Source organism: Schistocerca gregaria, chromosome 5 (assembly GCF_023897955.1).
Source record: "Schistocerca gregaria isolate iqSchGreg1 chromosome 5, iqSchGreg1.2, whole genome shotgun sequence".
NCBI lineage: Eukaryota > Metazoa > Arthropoda > Insecta > Orthoptera > Acrididae > Schistocerca > Schistocerca gregaria.
The window spans coordinates 352,674,376-352,698,662 of record NC_064924.1 but is presented as its reverse complement, the minus strand read 5'-3'; the positions used below and the strand labels follow the sequence as shown (position 1 = coordinate 352,698,662).

General features: G+C 40.2%; 1 protein-coding gene across 1 annotated transcript in view; it reads right to left on the bottom strand.

Annotated features, from left to right (window-relative positions):
- Positions 1-24,287, bottom strand: part of LOC126273341 (dynein axonemal heavy chain 10) — a 1,458,287-nt gene that overhangs the window by 1,371,199 nt on the left and 62,801 nt on the right. Inside the window, exons 47-62 of the mRNA XM_049976887.1 lie at positions 21,661-21,781; positions 21,498-21,578; positions 21,324-21,415; positions 21,142-21,234; positions 17,107-17,350; positions 16,088-16,234; positions 10,236-10,332; positions 9,960-10,135; positions 9,693-9,762; positions 5,753-5,806; positions 5,469-5,622; positions 3,858-3,895; positions 3,542-3,593; positions 3,364-3,446; positions 623-916; positions 154-395 (exon numbers count right to left, since the gene is read on the bottom strand). Of these exons, the coding sequence (XP_049832844.1) occupies positions 154-395; positions 623-916; positions 3,364-3,446; positions 3,542-3,593; positions 3,858-3,895; positions 5,469-5,622; positions 5,753-5,806; positions 9,693-9,762; positions 9,960-10,135; positions 10,236-10,332; positions 16,088-16,234; positions 17,107-17,350; positions 21,142-21,234; positions 21,324-21,415; positions 21,498-21,578; positions 21,661-21,781 (2,038 nt within the window). The remainder of the gene's footprint in view (positions 1-153; positions 396-622; positions 917-3,363; positions 3,447-3,541; positions 3,594-3,857; positions 3,896-5,468; positions 5,623-5,752; positions 5,807-9,692; positions 9,763-9,959; positions 10,136-10,235; positions 10,333-16,087; positions 16,235-17,106; positions 17,351-21,141; positions 21,235-21,323; positions 21,416-21,497; positions 21,579-21,660; positions 21,782-24,287) is intronic.

The window sequence follows — 24,287 nt, the reverse complement described above, 5'->3', positions numbered from 1 at the left end:
GTCGATGCTATTGGCCATGTCATCTCACAGCATGCACTCCCCCACAGGGAAACTAATAAAGTGAATAAATTTCTATCAGATTTGGTCTAAAAGTAACAAAATAATGTGGGAATGCATCAAAATACATAACCACACAGACAAAATGAGTCTTGCCTAATTAAAGATTTTTTGCTTGATTTAGTTTGTAAAAATAACTTTATAATGCATCTAAACATAGACAAAATATCAGTAGGAATGATGAACAAGCTATATGAACTAGAGGTATTTTTGGAGGAAACAAATTCTGCAACAATTATTTTGTAAAATAAACGCTGTGATATCAACTCGAAAAGTTCACTTATACACTCAAATTTGATAGTGAGGTTTTGTAAATCTAGTCTGGACAACTGAAACCACTAGAATATCCTCCAGTCTTGTCTAATTAGCTGACATAATCTGAATAATTATCACTTCTCCCTAAAACAATTGCTCTGGAAAATAAAGTGACTTACTCAAATAACATATTTTTAACACTAAATCACTAATGAAGTAGAATGACTAAATACAACCATTACATTGACCTGTGGCACAAGAAAAGATAAGGAAAAGAAAATTTTACTCACCAGTCAATAGCACCGAGTACCTTGGACACATTTCCAAGTAGTGTGTCTGCAGCAGTGCCAGATGAAGGCTCTGAGTGTAGTGGAGAACTTCGTCCATGTTGCAGTTTATCAGGTTCAGATGGTGTGGGGCTTTCTCCTTCGTGGTATCTAGTACCTTTCCTTAAGGCAAGTGACATGCGTCTATAATCTGACGGCCACTTGAAAGCTGCTGCTGCTGCAGTACCTTTGCCATCAGCTCTAGATACTGTTTGTTTTGGTACTGTTCCATGCACACTGGGCTCCCAGAACTGAACTGAAGATAGAGGCTTCACTACCTGGAAATATGCATAAGAGTTTGTTCGCTACACAACATATTTAAAGGTCGCTGAAAACATAGGAATAAAACAAGTGGGGTAAACTGAATTGAAAACCCATATTGTCAATTTCATTAGGCCCACCACAATTTCTGTAAATCAGTTTTGGTTCTTCATCAAGGTGTAACTAATTTCTCCTGTGTCACTATCAAAGCTACATCTACATAGATACTGTGCAAGCCACGATAGGGTGTGTGGCAGAGAGTACCACGTACTACTACTAGTCGCTAGTCGGTCGCCCCCCCGCCCCTCCTCTTCCTCTTGCAAACAGAGCAAGGGAAAAATGACTGTCTGTATGCCTCTGTATGAGACCAAATCTTATCGTCGTAGTCCTTATGCACAATGCATGTTGGTGGCAGTAGAATCATTTGGCACTCAGTTTCAAATGCTGGTTCTCTAAATTTCCTCAATATTGTTGCTCAAAAATAACCTAGCCTTTCCTCCAGGGATTCCCATTTGAGTTCCTGAAGCATCTCCGTAATACTTACATTGTACTCAAACCTACTGGTAACAAATCTAGTAGCCCGACTTTGAAATGCTTCAATGTCTTCCTTAAATCCAACCTGGTACAGATCCCAAACACTTAAGCAGTACTCAAAAATAGGTAACACCACCATCCTATATGCAGTCCCCTTTACACATGAACCAGTTTCCTAAAATTCTCCCAATAAACTGAAGTTGACTATTTCCTTCTCACATGCTCATTCCATCTCGTATCAGTTTGCAACATTATGCCCAGATATTTGAACAACTTGACTGTGTCAAGCAGGCCACTAGTAATACAGTATCCAAACATTACAAGTTTGTTCTTCCTACCCACCCACATTAGCTTTCATTTTTCCACATTTAGAGTTAGTTGCTATTTATCACACCAACTAGAAATTTGGTCTAAGTCATCTTATTTCCCTACAGTCACTGAACTTCGAGACCTTACCATACACCACAGCGTCATCAACAAACAACTGCAGATTGCTACCAGCTCTGTCCATTAAATCACTTATTTATATGGAGAACAGCATCCTATCACACTTGTCTCTGATGAACACTTGCTGTTGAGGGCAACATACAAGGGTTCTATTACTTATGAAGTCTTTGAGACACTTACACATCTGTGAACTTACTCCATATGCCCGTACCTTCATTAACAACCTGCAATGGGGCACTGTGTCAAATGACTTCCAGAAATCTAGAAATATGGACTCTGCTTGTTGTCCTTCATCCATAATTTACAGTATATCATGTGAGAAAAGGTCAAGCTGAATTTTGCATAAGCAATGCTTCCTAAAACCGTGCTGATCCACAGACATACACTTCTTAGTCTCAAGGAAATGTATTATATCTGCAATATGTTCAAGGATCCTGCAGCAAACTGGAGTTAGGGACACTGATCTGTAATTTTGTGGGTCCATTCTTTTACTCTTCCTATATACAGGAGTCACGTGCCCTTTTGCCATTTGCTTGGAATTTTTTGCTAGGTGAGAATTTTTGGCTGCATTTCTACCTAAGAATACACACTGAAGCACCAAAGGAACTGATATAGGCATGCATATTCAAATACAGAGGTATGTAAACAGGCACAATACGGCACTGCGGTCGGCAATGCCTATATAAGACAAGTGTCTGGTGCCCAGTTACTGCTGCTACAATGGCAGGTTATCAAGATTTAAGTGAGTTTGAACATGGTGCTATAGTCGTCACACAAGTGATGGGGCACAGCATCTCCAATGTAGCGATGAAGTGGGGATTTTCCCGCATGACCATTTCACGAGTGTATCAATGACGACTAAAGAGAATCCTTCATGTGACAGAAGTGCAACCTTTCCACAAACTGTTCCAGATTGCTGGGCCATCAAAAAGTGTCAATGTGCGAAACTTTCAATGAAAAATCATCGATACGGGCTTTCGGAGCCGAAGGTCCACTTGTGTACCCTTGATGACTGCATGACGCAAAGCTTTATGCATTGCCTGAGTCGGTCAATGCTGACATTGGACTGTTGATGACTGGAAACATGTTGCCTGGTTGGATGAGTCTTGTTTCGAATTGTATCGAGTGGATGGATGTGTATGGATATGGAGGCAACCTCATGAATCCATGGGCCCCATATGTCAGCAGGGGACTGTTCAAGCTGGTTAAGGCTCTGTAATGGTGTGGTGCATGTGCAGTTGGAGTGATATGGGACCCCTGATATGTCTAGATATGACTCTGACAAGTGACATGTACATAAGCATCTTATCTGATCACCTAAGTCCATTCATGTCCATTGCGCATTCCAACACACTTGGGAAATTCCAGAAGAACAGTGCAACACTCCACAAATCCAGAATTGCATCAGTCAAGTCCAATCCACATTGTGTTGCGGCACTTTTGCATACTCACGGGGGCCCTACACAATATTAGGCACGTGTACCAGTTTCTTTGGTTCTTCAGTGTAAAACAAAAGCAGATTTTGTAGTGACACAAAAAGTGCTAGCCAAATGGAATCTTCTGGAACTAATTAAAGTATTTGATTGTGTAACTCATAATATTCTGCTAGAAAATTATGTTTTTAATGTACACATTGTTCATAACAGCATAAGCTGGTTTACATTTAGGAATACTATAGTAGACTTTCATGTAATTAACAGGACACAACATCATCTGTATGTTGAGTAATTGCAAAATACACTGTGCGGAAATAGATTTTCTATGAAACTAAATCTGGAAGTTAGTTAAAAGTAAATGTGCCAATTCCTACACCACATGCATTTAAGTAAATCATGGATAAAGAAAAGGGTTTGTGTATATGTTCATATATTAGCATCATGATTTTTGTTATGTTTGAGGGATCTGGAAAACAATGCTGCTAGAGCCACATGAGCTGATTCCCAAACTCCACTGCCAGACATTCTACACTTGCTATACATGGTTTTCAATAACAGCCACTAGATAGATAAAGAGATCTAAAGAGCCAAAGAGTAAAAAAATAATTACTGTGAAAAATGTATGTGTATGTTGAAAATCATATTTTTATTCAATAAATGATTTGGATTTAAATGTTAAAGTTCTTGTTTTTTATGAGGTTTCTAACTTTTTAGTAAAATGGTCATTTAAGTAATGGGTACCATTCAGCAGCTCCAAAAAAATTAAAATATTTTGTAAATTAATTCATTTAACTAAAAGAAACTAGAAATAGCAGTAAAAGTAATTAAAACATGGTATCAACAATAACATGATCATTAAATAATAAATATGTGTAATCAAATGAAAGATGTTAGAAGCACAAGGTGTTCTGCAGCATAGCGAAAACAGTAGATAACTGAAGGAGTACCAAAATTTTAAAAAATTAGAATTACAGAGAAAAACTTCACTTTCAAATTATAGTAGAGATTAGATTAGATTTTACAGGCTCCTTGGATCATATTTGCTACAACTCACTATCATGTGAATGTGGCAGTAACCAGGCTGGGTCCCATTAGATACAATGTGTACAGCTCTCAACAAATGAAATCAGACTCATCTGACGATGCCATGGCTTTTCAGTCATTCAGGGTCCAACCGACATGATATCATGAGCCTAGGAGAGGTGCTGCTAGCAATGGCACTCGTGTTGGTCTGCTGCCATAGCCCATTAATGCCAAATTTTGCTACACTGTCCTAGTGAATATAGTCATCATACTTTCTACATCAATTTCTGTGGTTATTTCATGCAGTATTCTTTGTTGTCAACTCTGACAACTCTAGGCAAACACCGCTGCTCTTGACCATTAAGTGAATGCCACTGCCCACTGCATTGTCTGTCTTGAGAGATAATGCCTGAAATGTGTATTCTCAGTAGACTCTTGACACTGCAGATCATGGAATTTCAAATTGCTTATTGATTTCCGAAGTGGAATGTCCCATGCATCTAGCTCCAACTATAATTTCATGTTTCAAGTCAGTTAATTCCCATCGTATGGCCACAATCACATTGGAAACTTTTTCACGTGATCACCTGAGTACAAATGACTGCTTTGCTAATGCACTGCCATTTTATTACCTTGTGTACATGATACTATTGTCATCTGTATATATATGCTTATCAGTATCCCTAGACTTTCATCACCTCAGAGTATATAATCTGATTTCTATACACAGTTCTTTGTGTATATAATCTGATTTCTATACACAGTTCTTTGTAACAGAAGAAGTAGCTACTTATGCACCTTCTACTGTTTTATTCAAAGTAACATTGTACAGAACAAATATCTGAAAGTTGTACAAAAAAATTGGATGTGCAAGGAATAATCTTTAATTATAGCTTTCTACATATCACTCATATCATACAACAAGACTTTCCTCTTTCGATTTGGATCTGTGCTAAGCTCAGGCCTTAAGAAAGAGATAATGTTAACTGTTGTTGTTGTGGTCTTCAGTTCTGAGACTGGTTTGATGCAGCTCTCTATGCTACTCTATCCTGTGCAAGCTTCTTCTCAACTATTTGTGGGAATTTCAAATTTAACTGACATATGGGTGTGTTTTTTTGCTAAGGGGCACTCTGTAAGAAAAGTTGGTAATGGCATGATGGGTTAAAATGCACAGTCAGTAGTCCTGGGAAAAATAAGGTAGTAACCAAAAGATTTAAAGATATGTGTCCACCTAAAATGCAAACTTGTAGAGCCAATTCTAGTGGGTACGGTAGGCAAGAAGTCTACAATATAAACAAACTGAATGGCAAATGTAATACATTTTTACAACCCTTCATTAATTTCTCTGGCATTTATTTTTCATTAAAAAATAGCAGGTTGATGTGTAAATAATCTTGATATCTCATATAAAACACAAGTCACAATTGTATCAAATATACAAAACCTTGGTGACCATCCACCATCTGCCTAAAATATCCAAGAATGATTTTATTTGTGATGTATAAATGACATCAGCACAGTAACTACACTGACAGCTTGAACTAAATAGTTGGTAGTTGGGAGCTCTAATGTTAGACAAGTCATGGGTCCCCTTAGGGATAGGGCTGATGTGGAGGGGAAGAAAGCCAATGTTCATTCTAGGTGCATACTGAATGGAGTCATTCCAGATGTGGAACTGATTCTTATGGGTGCCATGAAGAGCACTGAATGCATCAAACTGCAGGTGGTGACTCATATTGGTACCAATGAGGTGTGTCACTTTGGTTTCAAATACATATCAAAAGTGGTAAAGCTGCCAATCTTACTTGCGAGATGAAACCAGAGCTCAGCAATTTCTGCACAATCAAAAGAACCAATTGCAGATGTCTGGTACAAAACCGAGTGGAGGGTATGAATCAGAGGCTCAGATGGTTCTGCAACCATGTAGCCTATAGATTCTCCGACTTGCATCATAAGGTGGTGGGGTTTCGGTTTCTGCTAAACAAGTTAGGTGTCCATTACACACAGGTAGCAGGGGCAATGTGGCATGGACTGGGTGGTTTTTTAGGTTAGGGGGTCTTTGGAAAACATAAAATGGACTTCAGTCTCAGAAGGTGCAGGTCAAACACAGGAATAATGTAGAACTAGGAAATATTAATATAACAGCTGTAAATTGCTGTAGCTGTGTTGGGAAAAGTACCAGAGCCCCAAGCCTTAATAGAAGGCACTGGTGTTCAAACTGTTATAAGCCTTGAATGCTGGCTAAAGCCAGAGATAAGTTCAGCCAAAATTTTTGAGAAGAACCTAATTGTGTTCAGAAAGGACAGGCTAAACACAGTTGGCATTGGCATGTTTAATGCTGTTAGAAGTTGGGCCACAGGCATGAAATATTTCTTTAAAGTCAGTACAACCATTAGACTGTTGTTTATTTACAGTGTTACATTTACACTTACACAATCATGATTTTGGCTTCAAAGTGCCATTATCAAGTGTTTTAAGTGTTATAAATTGACTAAGATGGCATACTCTCGTATTAAAATATACTGTCATATGTGTATAATAGTGTATTTTAATACAACAGTATGCCATCTTAGGCAATTTATAACACTCAAAACACTTGATAATGGCACTTTGAAACCAAAATCATGATTGTGTAACTGTAAATGTAACACTGTAAATAAACAACAGTCTACTGGTGGTACTGACTTTAAAAAAGCTGTTAGAAGTAGTTTATTGTGTAGCAAAATTAAAGTAGATAGTTCCTGTGAGTAGAAGTCATTCTTGGCAAACAGAATAAAATAATAAATCGATTCTTTTACTGACCTCCCAATTAAAATGATACAATTGCTAAAAGGTTCAAAGGAAACTTGAGTCTAGTTGCAAACACATATCCGATCCATACAATTATAGTTGGTGGTGACTTCAATTTAGCCTCAATATGTTGGCAAAAATACATGTTCAAATCTGGACGTATGCAAAAAAGCCTCAATTGGTTGGCAAGAATACATGTTCAAATCTGGAGATATGCAAAAAATTGTGTTAAACACTTTCTCTGAAAATTAATCAAGCAGTTAGTTCATGAGCCAACTCAAATAGTAAACAATAGTGAAAACACACTTGATTTATTCAAAACAAACACTCCTGAGCTAATAATGAGCATCAAAACAGACACAGGGATCTGTGGCAGAGAGGGCTGCACTACGTACGCTTTGCCAGGATACTCAGACAGTGGTACTCCCAGCAGATAAAGGTAAAGCTACTGTTTTATTGTCTTGGGACGAATACCATGATAAAATGTACAATTTATTAAGTGACAGCATGTAACGGAAGTTCAGCAGGGATCACACTAATTGAGTGGCAAAGAAAACTGCTTTGTTTCTGAATGGTTCTCCCTTCCCACCAGAAGTTGTTCGGAGATTGAAATCAAGTGGTGTGGTGCCCCCTACATTTTATGGACTACCAAAGGTCCACAAGAAAGGTGTTCCTCTCCGCCCCATAGTGAGTAACATTAGCCCTCCAACCTATGGCATTGCCAAACACCTGGCATCGTTTTTGAGGCCTCTTGTGGGAATATGTGCTCACCACATAAGAAACTCTGCTGATTTCATTAGTAAACTGAAATCATTGAAAATGAACCCTTGTGATATATTAGTTAGTTTTGATGTGGTGTCTTTATTCACAAAGGTTCCCCTTCCAGAATCTCTACAACTTACTGAAAGAAGTTTTGACAAAGAAATTTCAGCTTTATTATGTGTGTTGCTTGGGGAAGGAGACCAGACAGCGAGGTCATCGGTCTCATTGGATTAGGGAAGGGAAGGAAGTCGGACATTCCCTTTCAGAGGAACCATCCCAGCATTTGCCTGGAGCGATTTAGGAAAATCACAGAAAACCTAAATCAGGATGGCCGGATGCGGGACTGAACCATCTTCCTCCTGAATGCGAGTCCAGTGTGCTAACCACTGCGCCACCTTGCTCGGTCAGTTTTATTCAAACATGTTATGGCCTCTACATACTTCTTATTTAACAACGAATTTTTTGAACAGACAGACAGAGTCACCATGGGTAGTCCCTTATCCCCTCTGGTGGCCAATTTATTTATGGAAGACTTCCAGGAGAAGGCACTTGAATCTGCTGACTTGAAACCCATGGTATTCTGGAGGTATGTTGATGATACCTTTGTAGTTTGGGCTCATGGTGAAGATAACTTGCAAGACTTCTTAAGACATCTGAAAACCCTACACAATCAAATAAAATTCGCAATGGAAATAGAAAAGGAGGGATGCCTTCTATTCTTGGATGTTCTGATTCAGCGCAGAGAGGATGGCACTTTTAGACATGAAGTGTATCGGAAGCTGACATACGCAGATTTGTATTTATGTGCAAATAGCTGCCACCATCCTGCCCAGACAATGAGTGTTCTCCAAACTTTCTGACGAAAGCAGTCTGCACTATGAACTTTTCCCACTTACAAAGAGTGTTTGAAGACAATGGGTACTCCCCACAGCAAATACAGAAGGCACTGAAAATGAAACTGAAAGAAGCCACAGAGAAAGCAGAAGAAGATGAAGAAACCTTTAAATTGATGGCCTTCCTGCCATATGTGGGTAGCCTCTAATCAAAATAGGACCGATTCTCAGCAGACACAAAGTGAAAGTGATTTTTCGTCCTTCACCCAAGACAGCTGCACTCATGGGCTCCGTCAAAGATGATTTGCTGCTCCGAAAATCTGGAGTTTATAAGATTCCATGTGAATGTGGCCTTTCCTACTTTGGACAAACAATTTGCACTGTCCAAGAAAGATGTACAGAACACCGGAGGTACACACGATTGTTACAACCTAACAAGTTGGCAGTGGCAGAGCACTGTATTGACATTGGTCACAGTACGTTGTATGACAACGTCGAAATTTTGGCAACTAAATCACCTTTTTGGGACTCAACAGTGAAAGAGGCAATTGAGATTCGCTTGACAATCAATTTAATTAATACAGATAGTGGTTTCAACCTTGATAAATCATGGAATCTGGAACTTCGTGTAATAAACTCACAAAGATGTCGTCACAGTGCAGCTCACAATGATATATCGACATGCCAACACAGATCAACTGCGGAGTCACAGATGTAACTCATGCACTGTGCATGGCTCTGCGGCAACCAACATCTCTGGAGCATTTGCATCTGTGGTCTCAGGCGCAGTTGTGGGTACACGAGTATAAAGGGAAGAAGCGAGCACTGGAGCAGCAGTCTTACGGCTCACTCTGAAGATGGCTGAACATTATAGAGCCGAAATATTAGAAGAAGGAGGAGAATTCTTGTGGTTGTGCACCCAAAACTTAATGGAACAGTCTTTGCATCACCAAAACCTGAAGATTCACAGTATCAAATTTATTCAGTTTTGCCGTTTTCAACTTGCGAGGATAATAATCAACCACTAACTTATAATAACTGCTTCACACCCCATGCCATCTGGATTCTCCCACTAACACCAGCTTCACTGAATTTCACAGGTGGTAACTCTCCACACAACAGATCCTTCACTCCCTTACAGGTAGTATTGTCCTCCTCCTGATTACCTCCTATCTGTTCCCATTCAAGTCTTACACATGCCTTCTGTCACCTTGATATATGTATGTCAATTTTACTTCATAATTAGTTTCCAATCACTGTTCTTGAAGTTTATTACTTTCAGGGTCCTGCCATGCAGTAACATTGTGCTGTGCTGCTGAATTTCTCTTTGTTGCAATGTGTGGGTGCTGGAGGAGAGCTTTAATCTCTCCAAGCTACTAAACGATGCAACCACCTTAGTGTTAACTCTTCTCTATTTTACATCCACTGTGCTGGTAAACAGCTTCAATAACAATGATGGGTGAATGGATCTCATAGCTCATGACAAGCTATTAAAATATACATGGTCTTACTTTGACATTAGCAATCAAATGAGGACAATTGTAAAAATGATTATCCAGTTGTTTATCATTGTTTACATTCTTGCATGTATCTTTTTTGCTCTTTGACCTCCAAGGTACCATCAAGCCACAACATCCAAAGAACACAAGCACGCCTCCGCAACAGGTGGCGATACACAATCATCACTGTGCCTTGCCGTTGTCTGGAGCTAGCAGTTTCACACCCCATCTGTACATATGTTAATAATATCTCCCTCAGTGGGATCTCCTAACACTTACAAACTACCTAAATTATATTTTCAGTTACCATACACCTAAGAAGATAAAGGTGGAACATATTCCATAAGATCCCTCCAATTAGATGAACACTGTCATGTAATTTTATTTACATAACTAATACAATCATTTTATAAACTTTAACTTTTGTTAAGTTATTTTTCATTATTAAACTTACAGTCTCACAAGACCAAACTCAGTTTTATTCTTCACAATACAAAAAATATGCAAGCACATTTCTTAGTTCAGTATTTTCAGTTTATGATTACTTGGTTTAGCAAGGATTGCACTGCCCTTTTAACCATCTTTTTCATTTTCAAGTGCCCATTCTTCAAACTGAGCAATAAGGATCAGTAAAGACGTGTCTGTACATGTCCTGGACAGCACTGGGATACCAATCTGACTGTTACCCACCATACACAACCAGGTGTGATGATCTGGCATTCCATTTCATTTCATATTTATAGGATCTCTTTGGATGTCATCTGCAGCACACTTACAACACCATGATACATCAACGATATTCTAGGCCTTGTTTACTTGCCCTTAATGGCATGCCATCCTGGGCTTGCATTTCAGCAACCTAATGGTTCAAATGGCTCTGAGCACTATGGGACTCAACTGCTGTGGTCATCAGTCCCCTAGAACTTAGAACTACTTAAACCTAACTAACCTAAGAACATCACACACATCCATGCCCGAGGCAGGATTCGAACCTGCGACCGTAGCAGTCGCACGGTTCCGGACTGCGCGCCTAGAACCGCAAGACCACCGTGGCTGGCCCAGCAACCTAATGTCCACCTGCAAACAGTGATAGTTTTTACTGCTTGGCTTCAAGCTTGAAACCCTGCTCTTGCCTGCAACGTCGCCTGATCTCTTTCCAGTTGGGAACATTTGGCACATTATGGGCGGGGCTGAGTCCTGCCACCAGCTACGAATTTTGATCTAATGTGTCAACTAGACAGAATTTAACATGCTGTCCCTCAAAAGGACATCCAACAACTCTACTGATCAATGCCATGCTGAATAACTGCTTTCATACGGGACAGAAGTGGACCGATATATTACTGACTTCCTCGATTTGTGAAGCTGTTTCTCTTGAATAAATCATCTGTTTTTTGTTAAATTGTAATCATTTATCTGTCTGTGTATAACATCTAACAGTTTCCATCCCATTTGAATACTTCCTTCGTGGGGCATTGTTAGAATCTATATGATAGGATCATAAAGGGTCAGGAGTGAAAATGGATACTAAATGATTCCCTCTTACCTTCCTGTTATTCAGTTCATTTCTTCAAAGTAGGCACAGTGCATTTGCATACAAGTAGTATAAGATGCCTGGTGTGGGACAGAATTTACTGCTAATAAACTTTCATTATTCAATTAATGATAAATGATATGACAGCTTAAATACTAGTAATTATAATGTAAAACTACCTTCAAGTAATCCTTAAGGCAGACATACTTATTGCAATAAACCTAGGAACACAAACACACATTAGAGTATTATACAGGGTGTTACAAAAAGGTACAGCCAAACTTTCAGGAAACATTCCTCACGCACAAATAAAGAAAAGATGTTATGTGGACATGTGTCCGGAAACACTTAATTTCCATGTTAGAGCTCATTTTAGTTTCGTCAGTATGTACTGTACTTCCTTCATTCACCGCCAGTTGGCCCAACTGAAGGAAGGTAATGTTGACTTCGGTGTTTGTGTTGACATGCGACACATTGCTCTACAGTACTAGCATCAAGCACATCAGTACATAGCATCAACAGGTTAGTGTTGCAGTCAGTGTAATGTTTACAAATGCGGTGTTGGCAGATGCCCATTTGATGTATGGATTAGCATGGGGCAATAGCCATGGCGCGGTACGTTTGTATCGAGACAGATTTCCAGAACGAAGGTGTCCCGACAGGAAGACGCTCGAAGCAATTGATCGGCGTCTTAGGGAGCACAGAACATTCCAGCCTATTACTCGCAACTCGGGAAGACTTAGAACGACCAGGACACCTGCAATGGACGAGGCAATTCTGAGTGCAGTTGACGATAACCCTAATGTCAGCGTCAGAGAAGTTGCTGCTGTACAAGGTAATGTTGACCACGTCACTGTATTGAGAGTGCTATGGAGAACCAGTTGTTTCCGTACCATGTTCAACGTGTGCAGGCACTATCAGCAGCTGATTGGCCTCCACAGGTACACTTCTGCGAATGGTTCATCCAACAATGTGTCAATCCTCATTTCAGTGCAAATGTTCTCTTTACAGGTGAGGCTTCATCGCAACGTGATCAAATTGTAAATTTTCACAATCAACATGTGTGCGCTGCCAAGAAGCCGCACGCAATTGTGCAATCATGTCATCAACACAGATTTTCTGTGAACGTTTGGGCAGGCATTGTTGGTGATGTCTTGATTGGGCCCCACGTTCTTCCACCTATGCTCAATGGAGCACATTATCATGATTTCATACTGGATACTCTACCTGTGCTACTAGAACATGTGCCTTTACAAGTACGACACAACATGTGGTTTACGCACGATGGAGCTTCTGCACATTTCAGTCGAATTGTTCGTACGCTTCTCAACAACAGATTCGGTGACCGATGAATTGGTAGAGGCGGACCAATTCCATGGCCTCCATGCTCTCCTGACCTCAACCTTCTTGACTTTCATTTATGGGGGCATTTGAAAGCTCTTGTCTACGCAACTCCGGTACCAAATGTAGAGACTCTTCGTGCTCGTATTGTGGATGGCTGTGATACAATACGCCATTCTCCAGGGCTGCATCAGCGCATCACGGATTCATGCGACAGAGGGTGGATGCATGTATCCTCACTAACGGAGGACATTTTGAACATTTCCTGTAACAAAGTGTTTGAAGTCACACTGGTACATTCTGTTGCTGTGTTTCCATTCCATGATTAATGTGATTTGAAGAGAAGTAATAAAATGAGCTCTAACATGGAAGGTAAGCGTTTCCGGACACATGTCCACATAACATAGTTTCTTTCTTTGTGTGTGAGGAATGTTTCCTGAAAGTTTGGCAGTACCTTTTTGTAACACCCTGTAAACGGATTTCCTGGTTAAAAACACACTTTCTTCCATATGAAATTACACTATGAAGTGGGTGAAAACATATTTTATCCAAGTTAAGCAACAGTATACTTTCCCTCTGAGCTGTAAAATCTTTCAGTCCTTTGAACGGTAAAGCTCCCATACTGGTGTAGGACTTTCCAGAACTTTAGGAAATGAAATACAGCAAAAACATTGTGTTTTGGAAAGATTTTTGATGTGCGACAGTATGTACACAGTTTATTTTCGTATTGTGACAGTATGTATACAAATTCCACAAATTACAGCACAGTAGCTTCCAGAGCTCTGAAATAGAGATTGCATTGAGCACTGTGCTTTTGTCAGCCAATCATAGCTTGTGTCATATGATCTCACCACCCAATGATGGCAGTTATTCAGATCATAAGACAATAGTCACATCACTGTTAAGTAGCGTGACCATACAAAGAGGAAAGCTTAATGGGTTAAAATAATGTAAGTGCAGTATAGCTTCACAAAAAGCTAAACTTTCACATATAATACTGGGCATCAACAATTTTTTGCTGTTTTTTCTCAGAGGGTGTAGTTAGGCAGGAACCTAAGAGTGCTTCAGAAACTTAACTGCTGTATTTGGTGTAATTCTTACTTCTACCTTTAACACTACGCAAACATGCAGTTCAAAAGCCAATGCGAATCAAAGATCTTTCCAAACTGTGTTGCTTTTTTCTGGACTTCATTTACTAAAGTGCTAAGTATAAAACCTGTAACCTTACCATAAGCCATTTTCCAATAACAAAATTTATGTAATTTCTATTTTGTGATCATGGCTGCAGTGATTTAGGAGAACCTTTGCGAAGTAAAGTTTATACTTAGCAGTAGTTGGTGTCATGTTTTCTTGAAGAGTGATGCAATAATTTTACATTGTTTATATTCAAAACTCTGAATAGACTGTACAGTACTTAAACACCCACTGATGTAAGGCTGTGAGCACTCACAACAGGGCCTAGGGATCTTTGCTGTATTCTGCATTTTGCCTGACTGGGACTGGAGCGGCAATGAAAGATGGGACAGAACAGGAGCTGTCATCATCTCGTCAGCTGGTCAATGCAAAGCGATCCAGTGACTGAATGAAGGGGGAAGAGAGACCACTGCGAGCTGAGATCATGAGCTGAAACGAGGTGAGGTGAGCAAGCCAGCAATTGATCACACGAAAGATGAACCATCGCTTTCAGCGGCTAACATCGTTACATGCCTGCTCAAAATCTCAATACCTTGAAATGCCAAAATCATACAGTCACTGTTAATGTGATTAAATACAATCACCTTCTGTACACCAAATGCCAAAAAAATATAGCTTGGAATACCTTAAAAAATGGGAGAGGGGGGGAGAGAGAGAGACAGAGAGAGAGAGAGAGAGAGAGAGAGAGAGAGAGAGAGAGAGAGAGAGAGAGAGAGAGAGAGGAGAAGAAGAAGAAGAAGAAGAAGAAGAAAAAGAAACGTTGAGACAGTATTATGGAAATATATGGAAATATACTAGCTGGCACGGGTAAGTGGTAAACAAATAACATTGTGTAAGTTGGTCAATAATTAAAAAAGAAGAGTCTGGTGCAAGTCTTGGCAAACACATTCTTTGGACCGAGTAGCTTCTTCTTGAGATGATATTTGACTACCGAGTAGCTAGCACATATCAGGTTATTTTTGTGCGCTACCTTTTCAACATTCGCAGTTATGGGAGCAGTTAATAGAGTGCACTCCGCAACATCTACATTTTCCAACCATCAGATCATGCAAAACTTCAAGGACAACTGTTCTGACACCATGCCATGGTCCAAATATACAGAACTATTTTGGTGTGGAAATCGTTAAATAAATTTTGCAATGCATGTAAAAACTGAAATATCATCCAGAGTGTTTCCTTTACTGTGGACTTAATTAGTAGAAAAATATGGAAAAGGGGATTGCAAGTATATCACAGAACAGCAAGCAAACATAATGTGAACACAACAACATCCAAAGAGCGTTTTTTATGTTTTTAGGTATGGACGGATATGCAAAAAGTGACATGATCAATATACTGGATGTGAAGTAACACCATATTTTAAACTTAAGTGGGTAAATCATTCCCTTACAAGTAAATCAACATGTATCCTGGTACAGAATCTAGACTTTAAATTAAATCGGTATATGTACAACAAAAGGTCTATCAAGTCATAAAGCGCTCTGGAAATTTTACATACAGTAGAGCGACTCAGCTGAAAAGTAACTGGGACGCCAAGTTGTTTGTAACCAGCAGACTTAATAACTTACAAATCGTGGATGGGAGATGGGAGCAAGTAGTGAATAGCAGCCAATAGAGAGAGAGAGAGAAGAGAGAGAGAGAGAGAGAGAGAAGAGAAGAAGAAGAAGGCCCACCAACACATCACTGCAGCAGCACTATGACGATTAGATTTCAAGATAGCTGTCACATGACAACATTCAAGAAGCACATCGCAAAAGCAGCTGCAATGAGAAGCACAGCAAGTTTGTACGTCTACACACAACCGGCAGTGATGACTTCAACCCAGCAAACAGATTCTACTTCCCCTACCACATCTGCGGATTCAGCCAGATCAACACAGAGGCAGTGGCTGCTGGAACTGTTGCAGAAAGACCTCACTGCAACGTCAAAAACTATGGATAAACTGAGAGGAATTAATCGGATGACAATTAGGATGAAGTAACAAATGCAGAAATATTGTGGTGTCTGGGGTGCATTGTTTCACACACATCAATGCGTAGTTCTGCAAACAACATGTTACTTTTCCCCACAACATTCCCCAACAGTGAAGTGGCCAAGAACAGGCATTTACAAAAGGACAAAATTGGTTAAGTCATGCAATATGGAGTAGCTCCCTTTTTTGAGTCTGAAATTAAAGCTGACCTCATAAATGCATCATGGATTGTTGTTTGTTTTGACAAATCTTGAATAAGGCATGCAAAAGACTCCAGATGGACATTTTAGTGCATTACTGGGACATAAAAAAAAAAATCTAGTGTGCACTCGTTGCTGTGCATCAGCTTTTCTAGGCAGTTTGATGGCAGCTAATCTACTCGGGTCCTTCAAGAAAAAATTCCCGGGGAAGCAATGAAAAAACTTTTACAAGTATAGATGGATGACCCTAACATCAACCTCACATTCTTAAGGGAACTTAAATTTTTTTTGAAATAACTGAAGTGGTAGACATTGTTTTATTGGAAATTGGAATGTGTGGGCTTCATGTTGTTCACAGCACCTTCAAGTCCGCAATACAGGAAACACAGTGAATGATAATACAGTTTTTATGTGTGTTGTACAATCTTTTAGAGGATGTCCCTGCCAGAAGAGCTCTGTATATTTTTACAAAACGGAATCAGAACTGTTTCCCTTAAAAGTTTTGCATCATCTGATGGCTGGAGAATGTGGAAGTTGCTGAGCAAGCTCTAGTAGTGCTTCCGTTTGCAAAGCTGGAAGACAAAAATAAACCAAAATGTGCTACCTATGAGGTAATGGAAGATCACCTCAAGGGCAAGCTACTTGGTCCGAAAATTGCCTTGTGGAATATTTGACACCTCTTCTAAGGGATTTTGAATCCAATTGGCCGCTAGCACTGTTCCTTCTCCATGCTGCTTTGACAGAGATAATGGAGATAACAATGACACAAACAAAAACAATGACACGAACAAAGAGTGCCTCTTAGAGAGTATGAGGGAAGAATCTGTATTCAGTAGAAGATTGGTGTAAGACACAATTAAGACACATGGCAGAGTCCAAGGAGTGCCTATAACAAAAGTCCCTTATACACTCTTTAAGAAAATCAGATCAATACGCTGAAGACCTCAAAAAGTGAAATGATGAGTCGTTTAGGAAAAAGGATGATCTGACTAAAAGGAAGATTGTTGATGCAGAAATCAGAGAGCTAGGGTAGAAAGCAAAACTTGAGGGGACCATTCAAAAGTGAGTCATTCTTCAAAGTCAATTTCTAAACTATGGTATCTGTTGTTAAACTATGGTACTTACTCCTAAGTTATTTGTTGTATTGTCTAATAATAATTAAAATTAAAATTCTAGAACACTGACTGAAAACTGCTTATAAAGTAAAAAAGAAATACACATATCAAGGTGACAGAAGGCATGCATAATACTGGAATGGCAAAAGAGAGGAGGTAATCAGGAGGAGGACAGTACTAGCTGTAAGGGAATGAAGGATCTGTTAAGTGGAGAGTTCTCACCTGTGCAATTCAGTGAAGCTGGTGTTAGTGGGAAGAATCCAGATGGCACAGGCCTTGAAGCAGTTGTTAGCCTCCCCTGCATCTGTTCATTGCCCCAATTTCAGCCTTGCAGACCTAATACATTTGTCACATCCTCAGAAACTCCCTTATGTCACCCCAGTCCTGAACAGACCTGTGACTGACTCATTAACCTGCTCTCCATAAGCCCCAGTCTCACTGAAGTATCAGTCTTCTCCAAAGGCCTTATGTGTTGACCCATTGCCAAATCCTATCATGCAGAACTTGCCATTGTCTCCTAATCCATAGACTTGTTAATGTCTCCTAATCCATACTGTGGAAACTCGTCTTCATCACTAACCCTGTTAATCAGCCTCAATCCGAAACCAATAATAAATCCTGCCTGACTCAGTTTACTCCTCCATCCAATCATGATAAAAACCCACTGTCCACAAATAATTCCTTATTAACTTTCTGGAATTTCCCAACCTTGAACATTGTCTCACCATCATTCGCCAAAGCATACCACACTGAAATTGACCTCACGTACACAGAAAGAACCGCTCTCCACCATCTCAAAACTAATTCCAACCTTATAATCCCATCTGCTGACAAAGGCTGCTTCACTGTGTGATTACCTGGCACAGGCACACTGTCAGCTGTCAGATACACCCACCTACAAGCCCTGCCACAGTGATCCCACACCAGAAATCCAGTAGTATCTCCAGTCTCTTCTCAAATCCTTAGGTCCAACCCAGTACCTCTCCCATAACTCATCATACTCCTACCTTCTACATGCTTGCTGAAGATCATAAACTTAACCACCTAGGACATCCCATTGCAGCTGAATACGAATCTCTGCCTTTGTGGACTAACACCTTCCACTTACTACCCAAAGCTTGCCTTCCTAGATAAAAGGCAGTGTCAATTTCCTCTACCAACCCTCCACAGGTCCTGTTCTTTTACCACTCAGCTCCCTACTCATCACTGTCATCTACCTCTACACCAGGGGGTGCTCATTTGTTTTAGGGTTGAGATCTACTGTATGTAACTTGCCCATTTACAGATCTACTGACAAAAAAGCATTAGGTGTGAGCATTAAAGCTGCTGAAATTCAGATGGAGACAAAACAGATGGAAACAGCGTTGTCAGAATTATCTACATATTCTGTTAGGAACACTTACTATCAACAAACTAGTATTTCACGAAAACAGCCCATGTAAATAGATTTTGGACAAAGGTTTAGAAACATGGACTCATACAGCCACGGCAATTGACTGGTCAATTGCAAATGATTGGTTGAGCACCCCTACTCTACCAATATACTTACTGTTCGTGATCTTGTCACTATTGATCACTACCTTTCCCACTGTCTGACTGCCTCCAAACCTAGAACCACCTTCCTGATCACTGTGATCAATAATATCTCGCATACATCTACTTCTTCTTTGAAGGTGTCACCCACAAACAAATCCTGGTGCAGCAATGGACAACCACATGGAACTATCCCACACCAAACATATTCATGGTCATCTTGAGGAATCATTCCTCACCACCGAGAATACCAAACCCGTCACTTGGTTTATATTCATGGTTGATATTTTCATGATCTGGACTGATGGTTAGGGCATCCTACCCACATTCCTCCAGTATCTCAACACCTCCCTCCTCCATTCACTTCACCTGGTCCTTCTCAGCACTGCAAGGCACTTCCCCTCATGCTGACCTCCACCTCAAAGATGACTATGTCACTAAGGGAACCTCCACCCTCATAAATCCTACCAGTCACCAACAATATCTCCACTTTGACAGCTGCCACCCATTCCACACAAAGAAGTCTACTCCATACAGCCTAGACACACATGGTCAACCCATCTGTAGTGACGAGCAGTCCCTCTCCAAACATACTACTGGTCGAACTTACCCTTCCAACTTTGTCTAGAAACAGTTCTCCTGTGTCTTGTCTCACCAGTCACCTACTATCCTCTACATACTCACTGTACTGCTATAAATGAGCAGTTCTCACATCACTCAGTACCACCTAGGACTGATGCTACTGAATAACATTCTCCCACAGGGTTCTGATTACCTCTCTTCATCCCCTGAAATGAAAAATTTACTCCCCACTATTTTCCCTCATTCTTCTCAAAGTGGTATTCTGCCACCTATACAACCTATATCCTTGACCAACTATACTCCATCCCAGCTCCCAAATACTTGTCTCATGGCTCATATTCTTGCAATAGACCTTGATGCAAGACGTGCGTTATATATTCTCCCACAACCACCTACTACAGTCCTATCACTAGCATTTCCTACCCCAACAAAGACAGGGCACTTGTGAAAGCAGCATGTGATCTACAAACTCAGCTGCACCAACTGTGCTCTCTGTTTAGCTCTCTGTTTGCATGAACAGCCACTGTCAAACTGTGGCCAGCAGACTGCTGGATCATTCAGTTGCTGAACACAATGTGATTCTGTTTAATGATTACCTCACTGTGTGTGACATCTGAATTCTTTCTACTGACACCAGCTTTTTTGACCTATGTATGTGATAACTCTCCCTAAGGCATATACTTTGTTTCCATAACTCCTGTGCCCTCAACCTTCATAGTCCCTATCCTCCACTTACCTATCCCCTTCCCTGCTCCCACTCCATTACTACACATGCTTTCTGTCCTGCCAACACACTTATAGTACTGTCCTATACTTCGACACTCCACCGGTCCAGCCTCTCGATGATGCACTCAGCAGCCCTATCCTGCTCTCACCATGTCACTGCATCCTCCCAAAAGCAAAACTAGCATCTCCCCCACCACTACCCTATGATCCCTCCCCCTTCCCACCCCACACTTCTTCCTTACTCCCCCCCCCCCTGCCCCTCCCCCTGCCATTGTACACAGCCGCAGTCAAGCCTCAGCAGCCATAGATCATAGTCATGTATGTGTAAGTTGTTCTTGTCTGAACGTGAGAGTATTTCTGTTTCTGAAGATATACTTGTTCTGAAAGCTAAAATATATCTATCATTCTTTTTCATTGTGCCTATGCAATTCACTGACTCCTATGCATATTGAGTCACAATCTATCGTTTCCTAATGCCCTTAATAACTGGCAGTTGTCATCCGAGAGAATACAGTATTGGTGAACAACACTGATACAGATATTACATATGGAAAGTAACATACAAACACAGAGTAAGTGTCGTTTTGGACATTGTAGCTATAACAAAATTAAAAATAATTATTCTGAACATTAGATAAATATGATGGGATGGTACCATAAGACTTCTTTGTCTTGGATACTCACCAATCAGTCAGACTCTAGCATCTAGTAGTTGGCCTACACAGTGAGCTGCAGGGGCCTCCTGACAGGACAGACACTTCAAATGCCCCCTGACCATCATGCTGCATCACCACCAGAAGTCCTGGCAGGCTCTCTGGGCCAGGAGTCAATCACAATATTGGTTCATCAATGAGGGTCCCACTTAGGAACCATTGTGAAGGGAGGATCTACAATACCTGTTACCTAGCCAAACAATGCTGCTAACTGGAACAACCAGATCTGTCGTCAGCCCCCACTGAGACATGTTCTCTTCTGCAGTGCTGGCTTGTGTGACACTGATATTGGGATATCACAGTGTTTAGCTCTTAATCTTTCAATTCCTACTGTATTGATGACAGTGACTTTAACTCTGGTTACTCACTCTTTGGTATTATGCCAATTAAGTGTATATTCTCTTTCTTTGTGGAGAGCAAGACAAACAGTGAACTCTTAATTGAACTACTAAATTTAAAACGTTCATAGTCAATCTAGATCTTGAACTTTTGCCTATTTCAGTTTTGGTCTTCTGCCAGTTAATAACTTATTCCCTCTCTTGTTGGGACTTGAACGACCACATATACTTTCATTTGTGTGAAAATCAAACATCCAAGAATCAGGTCTGAGTGTAGGTTCAATCCATATTATCTCTTCTGAACTGAGAACTTCATTTTTTATGTATTTATGAATAATGCAAGAAACTTGTCGCCATGGATTTTCCATTCAGGATATTTTTAATTCATGTTCTGACATTTCAGTCAGCAACCTTCCAATGTGAGTTGCTTGCAAGTTCTTAAATCACTTTACACACTGTGTGCTAAATGCACAAGTGTCAGAGATAACACTGTTGGTAACAAGAGCTTGATTTGTTTTACTCTTGGACACATCAAATTTAGTCTATGACTGACACTCCTGTTACTGACAGTGTTATGTCTGATACTTGCAGGTTTATTCCACAGTGTGTAAAGTAATTTAAAAACTTGCAAGCAACTTACCTTGAGAATAGCTAAAAGGTTGTCAGCGAAAATATCAAAACATAAATTAGAAATATTCCAGATGCACGGCCGATAAATTATTAAATATTCGATTTACTGGGAAAACTTCAAAAAAGACATTGTTACACTTTGTCTACCTGTGTGTCATGGGCATTACGCGTATCAAAAATTCTAAGACTAAACACTGAAAGAATGGTGTATGTGTGTGTGTGTGTGTGTGTGTGTGTGTGTGTGTGTGTGTGTGCGCGCGCATGTGTGAGTGGGTGGGTGGATGGGTGGGTGGGTGGGTGGGTGGGTGGGTGGGTCGGTGGGTGGGTGGGTGGGTGGGTTGGTGGGTGGGTGGGTGGGCGGGTGGGTGGATGGGTTTGGGTAGGTGGATGGAGGGTAGGTGCATGAGTGGGAGGGAAGATGGGCCACTGGGTGAGAGGGTAGGTGGGATGATGAGTGGATGGGAGAAGGTTGAAGATGAGCAGAGGAGGAGCAAAAGAACACAAGCTAAACGAAATAATGCTACACTTGAATCTAAATTTCCAGCTTTTTGGAGAATTTTGATTCTAATGTAACATATGTTTCAAAGGAGGGATTCTTTTCTCATTGTCTATATACATTTAGCTAATGTCAATATACTGTCAAGCAGTATAATGATAGTCCCCTATTGATGCACTGTACCTAAGTTGTGCTAGTCATTTGTTAAAGTATATTTTGAAGCATTTCACCTCCATACATGTCTCCCTTCTTGATAATACCTACAGAAGACAATGAAAGAATAAATGAGAAAAATATAATGGGGACAATTACAGGCCTATATCCTTGCTACAAGACTTTGGAAAGATTAGCAGGAAGTATTCAATTTATTCTTGACCCATGAGGTTGATTGTACGGCTAAATGATTAATTTAAGAACAATAAATATCTAAACCTTAGATACATATGCATAGTCTACGTAGAAACCAGGTTTACTTCTAGTGTTGTGGTTGTGAGTTACACAGTTTATTCTAAATTCACTCTTGTCACTAACAACAAACACCAATAAAGAGTAAATGTATTGCTACAGAGACTAAGATTTTTTTTCATATTTATTCATGTGTCCTTACTTCTTCTTCTTCTTCTTCTTCTTCTTCTTATTCTTCTTCTTAGGTCTTCAAGCATCAGGTTGGTTAGCAGCAGTTCACCAAGCATTTCTGTCTTTGGGCTTTCTCTTGATTGCAGAATAGGCAGTGCACCTGGTATCCTCCATGATCTGATTGACATATTCTACTCTCAGTCTGGCTCTTGTACTTTTTCCTTCAAAGATAGTTTCAATGATACCATCACTTCTGTACAGATGTCCAATTTATGTGTCCCTTCTGTGTTCAATTACCTTCAAGAGATAAAGCTTCTCTTCCTCCAATCTGTGGAGCACCTCTTCATTTGATATCTTGTCTACACAGGAAATCTTAAACATTCTACAGTAGCACCACATCTCGAAGGCTGTTATTTTATGTTTGTCTGCTTCTCCAAGTCTCCGTCAGCTTCTCCAAGTTTCACTTCCATACAACAGCACATTCCAAACAAATGTCCTGAGATGTTTGTCTATGCTGATGGTGTGAAAAGGTTTCTTCTCTTGTTAAAAGCAGCTTTTGCCTGGTGCATTCTGCTTACAACATCCTTTCTTGACCTTCCATCTGATGTAATTTTACTCTCAAAGTAAACAAAGGAAACAATGGTCTCCAGCTGCTCATTGTTAAGTGAGCTTTGGGCAACAGTGTTCCGTTTGCTCACCACGAAGATTTATGTTTTACCTTTACTAATTTTCATGTTATAGGAGGAGCTGGTAAGCATCACTTCTAATTGTTCTGCTTCTTCACTTAACAATGGCATATTACCAGCAGACCTCAGCATGTCTATTTCCTTGCCATGAATTTTAATTCATCCTGTACCTCCTGGTTTCTCCCTAGCTTCATCTATTGCCCTCTGAATGTATACATTGAATAAGACACGAGAGAGTGAGCAGCCCTGTCATATACCGTGCTTAATAGTAGCTTCTTCTTGCTGGTCTCCACTCCTCACCACAGCCACTTCTTCTCCATAGAGTCTTTGCACTACTCTTCTGTCTTTATACTAAATGCCAATCTCTCTCAGCACCTTAAAAAGCTGTCACCAGTCTACCCTGTCGAATGCTTTTTCTAAACTGATGA